The sequence below is a fragment of the Triticum dicoccoides genome, chromosome 2A, assembly GCF_002162155.2.
Source record: "Triticum dicoccoides isolate Atlit2015 ecotype Zavitan chromosome 2A, WEW_v2.0, whole genome shotgun sequence".
Taxonomy (NCBI): Eukaryota; Viridiplantae; Streptophyta; class Magnoliopsida; order Poales; family Poaceae; genus Triticum; species Triticum dicoccoides.
Genome location: NC_041382.1, coordinates 20,213,256 through 20,223,546, shown reverse-complemented (window position 1 = coordinate 20,223,546; position 10,291 = coordinate 20,213,256). Strand labels below are relative to the sequence as shown.

The following is a 10,291-nucleotide window of genomic DNA, read 5'->3' as shown; positions in this document are numbered from 1 at the left end:
TGTGGCCCACTCACAAAGGGTATATAGTGGGGCGTATTCCATTTCGTAAGCAATTACGCTGTGCAGTATTGCACATGGGGCCATATTAGGTAGCAATCACGATTGTCTCAAAACAAAACAAAAAAGTAGCAATCATGAAGTGCTTGCGGACGCACGTGATTACGGCATCGCGTGGTCGCATGTCCCGAAAATCCACGTCATAGTTTTCCTCGCCTGTATATTGTTGTCATTTGGCTTATTAACCCTCTATGTTTGACGGACATTGCTAGGGGCCATTTCATCGTCAAGCTAGAGTATATAAAAACTCGACCCAAGGGGAGAGAAATCCCGAAGGCGAGCTTGTTGACGAGCTTCCAATTCCAAACAAGACGCTGCAGCAAATGGCCGCTACCGTGAGCCTTTCCTACCAAATGGTACTACACATCTTCATGCTCCTCTGCTGCTGCTCCATATGGTCTCCACACCTGCCTCGTGCCACCTCCTCCATTTCTTTCACCTCCAACTTCTCCCATCCCGACTACGATGGCCGGGACCTCAGTTTCCAGGGCGACGCCTACTACGACTCCCGGTCTCGGACGATCCAGCTGACCCCAAACATCGGGAACAGCGTAGGCTGGGTGTTCCTCGCAGCGCCCGTGCCGCTGTGGGATGCCGTCACCGGCGAGCTCGCCCGCTTCACCACCTCCTTCACCTTCCAAATCAAGGTGAACAATACAAACACCGGTGACGGCTTGGCATTCTTCCTCGGGCATTATCCTCCGGTTCCCAAGTTCGAGCGTGAGATGGGCGGCGGGAACCTCGGCCTCTTCAACCAGAGCGTCGGCACGGTCGCGACCGGCGACGACCGAGCCGTGGCCGTTGAGTTTGACACATACTTGAACGATGGCTTCGACCCCAGCGGCAGCCACATGGGCATTGACACCAACTCCATCGTCTCACGGGCCTACACCAACGCCACCGTGCCTGGCAGGAACCTAACGTCCGGCCTCCCAATGACTTGCAACATCACCTACGGTAACGACACAAAAATCCTAGCAGCTCTTCTCCAGATCGGCGACACGACGTATCGCGTCAACACGACTGTTGACCTCAGGCAGTTCTTACCTAATCTAGTGGCCATCGGCTTCTCCGGTGCCACTGGCGTGGCGGTTGAACTACACCAAATAGTTTCCTGGTCATTTGACTCCACCCTGGATCCGCCGCGTGAGAGCCCCGGGAGTCGCCCTCCTGCACCTAAGACCCTGTTGCTAGTAGAAATAATAACTGGACCAGTTATTGGAGTCATTGCAATGTGCATCTTTGTTGGCGTCCGTCGATGGCAGCTATTCATGAGAAAAAAGCGTTACAGAGCTCTTGCCAGAGGCCTTGGGCCTATTGGTTATCATAGGTTGGCATGTGCAACCAACCAATTTGCAGAGGAAAACAAGCTTGGGCAAGGAGGTTCTGCTTCTGTTTATGAGGGCCAACTGGCAAGTCCAAGTAGACCGGTGGCGATAAAGATATTCAAGCAAACATCATCACGCAAGTGGAGGAAGGCGTTCAAGGACGAGCTCAAGATTGCGAGTCGGCTCAGGCACCGGAACCTTGTCGAATTGATAGGCTGGTGCTGCGATGGCCAGAGGAGCCTCGTTGAGTTTATATGTTGGTGGCGGGATGACATGTGCACACGTCTCTTTCTTGTGTATGAGCTTGTGCCACAGGGTAGCCTCGATCAACACCTACACGAGGGCAAGAGTTGGTTACCATGGTCCAAGAGGTATGCATTGTAATTCCAGCTCGACAGCATTTACATCGCTTCATTGAACTCAGTTTTTCTCTTACATAACATAACACATGGTTACATTCTTTGAAAAAACAGGTACGAGATCATCCTCGACCTAGGCTCTGCACTGCAATACCTCCATGTAGATTGCGAGCAACACCAACAGTGTATTGTACATGGTGATATCAAGTCCAGCAACGTGTTGCTTGGGTCTTCAAATGGTGCCAAATTAGGTGATTTTGGATTGACAAGATTTGTTCACCAAGAAACCGGGTCAAAGACCACAGACCTTGTGCAGGGCACTTGGGGATATATAGACCCTGTGTTCCTTAACACGAGCCAGCGGAACAGGCAATCAGACATCTACAGTTTTGGCATTGTCCTACTAGAGATGGTCTCTGGAAGGGACCCAACGGCGAGACTCGATGGTATGCCTCCGTTATCGTCATGGGTAACGAGTTTGTACCACAACGATGCGATCCTTGAGGCTGCAAATGACAGGTTGATAGGCGGCGAGTCCAGTATTGGGCGACAACAAATGGAGCGTGTGCTACTTGTCGGGCTCTTGTGTGTGCACCAGGACCCGAGCAGCCGGCCGTCCATCACGCACGCCATGGATTCCCTGCGATCGGAGGAGCTAAAACTGGACATCACTCCCCTGGCACCGGTGACACTGTCCCTACCATAGCCTTTGTAGTCCAAAAACCACAAAGAAATACCATAAATGTATTCAAGGGATACAAATTGAGAACAGGAATCATGTACTAGAAAGTTGGATTTGTGCGTCAAATGATGACCTCGCACACTTGAGAAGTGGCTAGATTTCTTCGATGATAGTACAAGTGTTGTTTTTAGTTTTTATATGATTTTAATACATATTTTACCTATTTTTTATATTGATATGCTTGAACCGGGATGTATCGGGAATAGGAATCATGTACTAGAAAGCTGGATGTGTGCGTCAACTGATGACCCCGCACATTTGAGAAGTTGCTAGATTTCTTTGATGCTAGTACAAGTGTTGTTTTCAGTTTTTTATATGATTTTCAATACATATTTTATCCATTTTTTATATTGATATGCTTGTATGAAACTATAAATGATAATATCATAAGAAAATATGCAACAGGTATAATAACAATACTTTAGTTGACTAATTTAATTATAAACATGAACATACTTTGCTTGTACATATATTGTGCCACCTCTTTATCTGCCGGCCCCCATATCAAACCATACAGTGTAATGCATTAATCAATCAGCATAGTATTTCTGTAAAATTGAAAGAAAAAAAATAGTTACACCTTGAATTAGCATCATTTAGAAATGAATCTACCAATCGTGTTGTTTTTTGCATTTACTTGGCTCATTTTCCTCTAACCATGGCTTGCTTCTACGAGTCATCGTTGATAGTTAGACATCAAAGAAGGAACACCTCAGCTTCAAAAAAAAAGGAACACCTCATATATTTCTCTTTTATTTGGAGGATCTTCACACAGAAATAAAATATCAATACTGGTGATTGATATATAAATCTTATGTCCTCTTTATTGACCCGCTTCATCATTGGTTGTATTTTAACCATTTTATTCTTTTAGTGGAATGCGATGCATCTGTATGATTCTATGGCACAGACAACTAATTCAAGTATATTATGAAATTCTGCTTTGTATGTAATCTATATGGAGTTCTAACTCGGTTATCAATGTGGCTCTTAAATATCATATAGCCAATACAAACGGCTTTTTTTGCAAAGCCAGTATATTATGGAGGCTTTGTTATTTTGCATGAAACCACCCACGAATTATATAATAATAAGTTGGGTGGAGTAAACAATGATTCTCTTCGATTTTGATATGGAGGCTTTAAAGATCAATTTTGAGAAAGCCCACGACAAGGCGTGCTGGTCATTTCTAAAAAAGCCTGGTAGGGGAAGAGTTTCTCTTTGATTTTGGAGAGCTTGGGTTGATAACGTTGTTTACAAAGGTAGTGTTTCCCTTGAAGTAAACAATGATGTTGAACAGTTGTTCAATCTAGGGAAGGGGGCTAAATCAAGGGGATCCTTTATCACCTATTATGTTTAATACAATGGCTGGATAAGTTAAGTATCTTTATTAATTCTTTGCAAAAAAGTAGCCTATAAAAACGTCTTGCATTTTAAGACGGAGGAGTGTAATTAACCTCCATATTGTAATGTACAGGCGGTTCTGCTAATTAACCATCGCATCCTTCCGCTCCTGTCCCTCAGAAAGTGTGTGTCGGTTGATGTGTCTCTTAAAGAAGTATATATTGTAAACATCATCAGAGAAAGAATACAAATGTTCATTTGCAATCAGTTCTCAAACATTAATCCCTCCGTTCCATAATATAAGATGTTTTTCCAATCTATTTTAAACTTGCAAAAACCATTTTATATTACGGAAGAAGTATTCATCAACATAGCCAAGGAAGATAGTCAAATTAAAAGACTTATCCGGTTATCCCTAATCTGGTTAATGCTGGTCGTTTAGTCTTCATTACATGTTCGAATGGAGCCAATATGAAGCTTGTTGTTTATTCCAGCTGGTACACAGGATGTGAGTGAGACGTTGAGGTTCAACCCACCAAAAACTTGATGCAGTTCCAAGATTCTTTGTCCGGTCTGGTATTTTTCTGTACATCTTTATCTTTTTGTAGGTAAGAACTTCGATCATATTACGTGTTTGGAGTGTGATGACTGCACGGAGTAGTTATCAAGATCTGGATCACTGGGTTTATTGTTTTTGTTTTCTTGTAAAATGTGACCTCAGGCTGTGATGAGACTTGTCCGATATGTACAACATATCTAACTTAATCAAAAGATGTCACACAGAACTGTGATAAACAGCAATAGGAACATAAGCACATACACATCGAATAGCGCAAACAAAAATGGAGTAATAGTAACCCAGGCCCGGGGATGATCAGAATTCGGCAAACATGTGTGCTTATTTCTCATGATGAGATATTATTGACTTCACCACATCACAAGCAAACATTGAATGACAATCATCCACGTGCAGTTTCTACTTGAAGCGACAAATTTAAAAAATCCGCACAAGGGAAATGATAATTATCTACATTTTATTGTTCTTCACCATCTCTTCCACGTCGAGCTCTACCGCCAAAACCGGCGAATCCTGGAACATGGCTACACGGCTGTGGCAAACAAAGTAGGAACAAACATTTCAGCAACAAACATTTCAGCTCATGCTTAAAGTAATTGTTTCAGTGCTGAATTTAACAAAGGGAATAGGGGGTCCTCCTACCTGTTGTCCACTGGGCCATGATCAACAGCAGTTCTTAAAGAGTATATAACTCTGCCAACAATATCAGTCATAGGGACCGGCCCAAATAGGCGGCTGTCCCTAGCTTCCTATCACCAAAACAAATAACAAACAATTATGAGAAATCCAATATTACTTATTCACTCGGTCATTATGAACACACTATGTATCTATGATGAGGATGCCTCCCTATCTCATGTTTCCATAACTAATAACTAAAATATAAATACAACCTTGTCAAAGCAAGCCAACATAATTATTTACTATTACTAATTGATGTACGACACTGTTGCCTTCAGCGATTGGTTACACTCTATACTTTATGCTTTATGCTTTATGTATCTACAATGAGGATGTCTCCCTATCTCATGTTTCCATAACTAATAACTAAAATATAAATACAACCTTGTCAAAGCAAGCCAACATAATTATTTACTATTACTAATTGATGTACGACACTGTTGCCTTTAGCGATTGGTTACACTCTATACTTTATGCTTTATGCTTTATGTACCTACAATGAGGATGTCCACTTATATACTCATTCACTCAGTCATGCTCTATGCTTTATGTATCTACAATGAGGATGTCCACTTATCTCATGCTTACGCAACTAAAATATAAATATACTCTGGTTGAAACAATCCAATATAATTATTTACTACTACCTCCATTCCGAATTATACGATGTTTGGGATATTTCAATATGGACTACATAAGGACTGAAATGAGTGAAACACTAAAACCCGTCTATATACATCCGATTCAGAAAAAAGTTAGAACATCTTAATAATTCGAAACAGAGGGAGTATTACTTATTGATGTACCATACCTTTGCCTTTAGTTCTTGGTTATCCGCCATGACCCAGCATTCGTCCTTGTCAAGTACAAAGGGTTCATCCTTCTCATCAGTAGAGACCATCTCATAGCCTTGCACTGCAGCCAGTCGTCGGACAATTAAATCATCAGATTTCTCTGGGTCCTTCAACAAGACGATGTCCCCAACAAAGAGTTCTCTGTTGACACAATTAAATGCATAAACAACACCAATATATCAAGAGATTATTAAAGGCTTAATACCGACCCAATACATATCCTCTTTAATTCTTTGTATTAAGGCAAGGATTTAAGCAATAGAAGATGCCAAACTTGACACAAATACACGATAGTGCTACTCTTGAGATCAATCGGTTGATTTAAAGGAAAGATCAGGTTTCAGTCAGCTCAACACATGTCACATTGTGACACAAATTTGAATGGTAATTAGACTTAATACAATTAGAAAACTATCACATTTTCTAACCGAACAGAAGACAAGATCAATAACAAAAGATAGTATCAAAAATTATCTGCTCATACTGAATCTAAACGCAATAATAGTAAAAATGGAAGATCAGAGAATTATGATACATCTGAATAACAAGGAAAGTGAAGGTATCACATTAGAAAAAATAGCTGATGAATATTGCCGGTAAAAACCTTTTAAGTGGCAATTCCCACAAAGTTGATGTTGTGCCCCTTTAAAACACCAGAGTTACAAGACTGATAAGAATTGTTGTTACTATTACTAGCATGGAACTTCTTTATGAGATCAGATAAGTAGGCAAACCAGTTATCAGTTCTGTACAGGATCCCAGTATATATTGCAGTTAAACTATTCTTTCGGTCATTCAGATATTTTACAGTTAAAAAAATTAGGACCGTACAGAAATGGAGCCAAATGCTGTATATATGTGGTCCAAGGCTAAGCCTATATCATATCCATTCCTGATTCAAGTCCTTTTTGTCGCCAATGAACGAGCTGTGTACAACATCAGCCTGATCCAAACATCACGTCCTGAATAAATTCACCACATGTATTGCTGCAGCCAACAGCAAGGCAAACAAGAAAATACACTACTATTAACTATTTGTGAACACTAGTTCATTTATGGAAAATTTACCACAGGCAGCCACCTCTATAAATACTCCATCCGTCCCGAGTTAGTTGTCTTAGAATTTTTCTAGATACAGATATCTATACACGTTGTAGCATTATAGGTACATCCGTATCTAACAAATCTAAGACAACTAATTTGGGATGGAGGTAATATGTAAGAAAAAAGTGTTTTTCACTGATAATTTTCAGCCTATGTTAGAGTTAATTTGTGAGCTCAAAATGTATGACTATGTGATGTGTTTTGATGTTTTGTATGTATAAAGGAAAGTGATGTTGTTTATTAAATGTGTTGTTGATGAAGATGCATTATTGTTTATAAGTATGTGTTGCTATTATAATGTCTTGTTGTTTATAAAATGTGATTATATGTTGCTTTTTATGACTGTGAGTTGTTCATTTTGATGCTTTGCAAACACGGGTATTTTTACCCGCGGGTACCCATCTACCCTGTAGGGTAACGGGCATGGGAAAGAATTGTGCCCGTTAGTGGGTATGGGTAAGGGTAATGGGTAAGCTCAAGGGAGGCGGGTAAGGGTATGGGGTGGCTCCACCCGTACCCAAACCCTGCGGGTGCCATCTCTAGTTATGCTCAGACATGTTAATTCACATGATTATTATTTTTATCTTGCCTCGACCTTCCTTTTAAGAGGTTTCTATGTAGAAAAAACAATTAGTACCACAGTAAGGACCACTTTGTTATTTTGTAAATCTGCAATATCTGTACCAACATAAAAAGTACTCCCTCCGTTCCATAATATAAGAGCGTTTTTGACATTGCATTAGTGTAAAAGACGCTCTTACTAGTGTAAAAAAGCTCTTATATTACGGGACGGAGGGAGTACGAGTTAGGGATTCATGCACATCATCTCAGCCATCCAATCTAATCTTACAGCTGAAAAATTAAGTTGAATAGCTAAAAATATATCTCAACTGCACATTTAATCTCGTAATAACAACATATCAATTACCATTAACAATCCATTTTTCATTATATGAGAAACGGCAAATACTCATGACGTCATGATTGCTGATTTTCCTCCCCATATGATGCATTGTTGTGAAATGCCAATGTTGCCATGTTATTCTTTTACTATCACTATAGTCATGCAGCTGCAAAAACAAAATTCAGAGGGGAGTTCTACACCTGGTGGCATTCTATTATTGAAAACGTGGTTTATATATCGGCAAAATGTTCTCTGCACATGCTTGTATTTTTGCTAGTAGTTTGTTAAGATATAAGTATCTTCACTAACTCTAGTAAATTATTTCTGCTTTTGGTTCTTAAAAAGATGTTAACGTGTCAACCAGCAGCAAGCTAAAGTTATTGCTCTGGATAGTTCTTGATTTGTTTGAGGAACATCCAGTAGCAAATTATATGTAGTAATGTTAGTTAACTCTTTAGATAGAGGTTGAACGCCATTACCAGGAAAGTCTTAATTTTGATTCCGGGCAGCATCCACTTGTTACCATACAGTGCAGAATAGAGGATTTGACAAGGCTAAAAGGTAAAAAAGAAAAGATTAAGCATCCAAACACTGATAATACCTAGATTTTGCAGTGTTCAAGAAAGAGTTTTTAAGCGACGCTTAAGTGCTGAGCAATGGCAAAACACTTCGCTTTGGTCCTAAGCAGTAGATTAAGTTTTTTTTAAATTTTTTTTTGCTGTTTTTGAACTACTTCTGCTTGGCTGCTTGCGCAATAACGGCAATATGCCATTTATCTTGTTATTAGGATCTGTTCAGCAAACTATTTCCTTCAGACTCTGGCCAAATTCTGGCTACATGATCTCTATTAGGCTATGTCAATTTGAAGTGAAGTGCATTTTAGTTGTTATTTTGCTTACTGTGTGAACCTGATGTGTATTTGCTATGATGTGAATTACATTTTAGATGCTACTGCATTTCACTTAAATGTGTGCTATATTTCCTATTTTCCTTTGCATATCATTCACAAACAGTAGAATTCTGGCCAATTTCTAAAAACGCTTAAGCGCAGGCCTTCCGCTTCGCTTACGCTTTCCGCTTTTTCGAACATTGAGATTTTGATCTATGTTCATTTGAACCATTTATGTAGAGCTAGCTTACAGAAGTTCATTGAACAGAAATATAAATCTTAAAGCAAAACAAAGAGTGCTGCTTCTACACAATAGCATGTTATTGATTAACAAAAAAAAAAGGATTACTTTGGGGATAAAGTGGCGAGCTTTCTGACGAGGACAGTTCCTCCTGTCGGAGCCAGGACGGGGGCCATGGCTTCCCCCCCTTTGATCCACTGCGGGAAGGTGAGCTTGCCCTGGAAGAAGCTCTTCCAGATAGCATCAGTCATCTCAGTGCTGTTGATCTGCCCGACGGTGTACTTCTGCATTGAAATGAACAGAAATCAAAATGTAAACCCAAGAAAAGAAATAATCACACACAAAGAACTGCCCTGCATCCAGTACACGATTTGGTCACGGTGCGCAAGACGAGATGCATAGGATGCACTGATTTTGAGTGAGGTTCTTCTTGCACAGGATTTGGTTCTAGGATTGGATGAATTAGCTCTGAACCCGAGGGATCGGGAGGGGGGAGGTTGGTGGGTAAGGGGGTACCTTCCAGGAGAGGGAGATGGAGTACTCGAACTTGTGGGCGGCGTAGCGGAACCACGTCGACAGCGAAACCATCTTCTTCCCCTCTCCTCCCTCTGCGGTGCCTCGCCCGAGGACCTAGCTCTTCCTCCTCCTCCCGATGTCCTGATCCCCTCTCTCCCGCTCGATTGGGACGGCGGCTACCGTTGCTGCTCCCGGCCGGAAATCCTGGAGCGCGGAGGGGGGAGGGAGGGGGGCTGCCTGGCAGACGGAGACCGGAGGGGGAGGGGGAGGGGGAGGGGGAGGAGGCGGCGACGGCGAGAGAGTGGGAGAGGGGACGCGACGAGGTGGGGGCGGGGTAGCTAGGGTTCTTCCTCCTCCTGATTTGGACTCGACGATGACTGTCACCTCATCTGGTTGCGGGATGGGCCTAATTCGCATTCCTATTGGGCTGGGCTCGTTCCGGTTTTTCTCTGTTGGGCTGCAGAAGGCTCGCGTTCGATGAGAGCTAACATTGCGGGGTTCTGTTTTGAAAAACAAAATGCGAGCTAATTCCCTTAAAAAAATGCGAGGAATGAATTCCCTATTTTTCTGGGAAAAACAATAATGCGGAATTCATTCCCTATTCTACACTCGTAGAGTGAAATGTCGAGCCATATTTGACGCACTTTGTGAGTGAATCTGCTGGGGTGACCCAACAGTGTCGGCCCAGTAACGCA

At 41.6% G+C, this 10,291-nt stretch overlaps 2 protein-coding genes across 2 annotated transcripts; one reads left to right on the top strand and one right to left on the bottom strand.

Moving 5' to 3' along the window:
- The first annotated feature begins 263 nt into the window (after positions 1–263).
- On the top strand, positions 264–2,468 carry LOC119358701 (L-type lectin-domain containing receptor kinase IX.1-like). Its single transcript, XM_037625140.1, has 2 exons — positions 264–1,756; positions 1,859–2,468. Exons 1-2 carry the CDS (start codon positions 381–383, stop codon positions 2,448–2,450), a joined length of 1,968 nt encoding a protein of 655 aa, XP_037481037.1. The 5' UTR covers positions 264–380; the 3' UTR covers positions 2,451–2,468.
- Positions 2,469–4,658: 2,190 nt separating this feature from the next.
- Positions 4,659–9,936, bottom strand: LOC119352865. Its single transcript, XM_037619461.1, has 5 exons — positions 9,597–9,936; positions 9,189–9,364; positions 5,900–6,083; positions 5,050–5,156; positions 4,659–4,939 (listed from the first exon to the last, which is right to left on the bottom strand). Exons 1-5 carry the CDS (start codon positions 9,666–9,668, stop codon positions 4,858–4,860), a joined length of 621 nt encoding a protein of 206 aa, XP_037475358.1. The 5' UTR covers positions 9,669–9,936; the 3' UTR covers positions 4,659–4,857.
- Positions 9,937–10,291: the final 355 nt, after the last annotated feature.

Coding starts and splice junctions, on each gene's coding strand:
- LOC119358701 (XM_037625140.1), top strand. CDS start 381: ATGGCCGCTACCGTGAGCCTTTCCTACCAAATGGTACTACACATCTTC. Junction 1,757..1,858: donor TGGTTACCATGGTCCAAGAG/GTATGCATTGTA, acceptor TTGAAAAAACAG/GTACGAGATCATCCTCGACC.
- LOC119352865 (XM_037619461.1), bottom strand. CDS start 9,668: ATGGTTTCGCTGTCGACGTGGTTCCGCTACGCCGCCCACAAGTTCGAG. Junction 9,365..9,596: donor CCATCTCCCTCTCCTGGAAG/GTACCCCCTTAC, acceptor ATTTCAATGCAG/AAGTACACCGTCGGGCAGAT. Junction 6,084..9,188: donor CTCGCCACTTTATCCCCAAA/GTAATCCTTTTT, acceptor TTGTGTCAACAG/AGAACTCTTTGTTGGGGACA.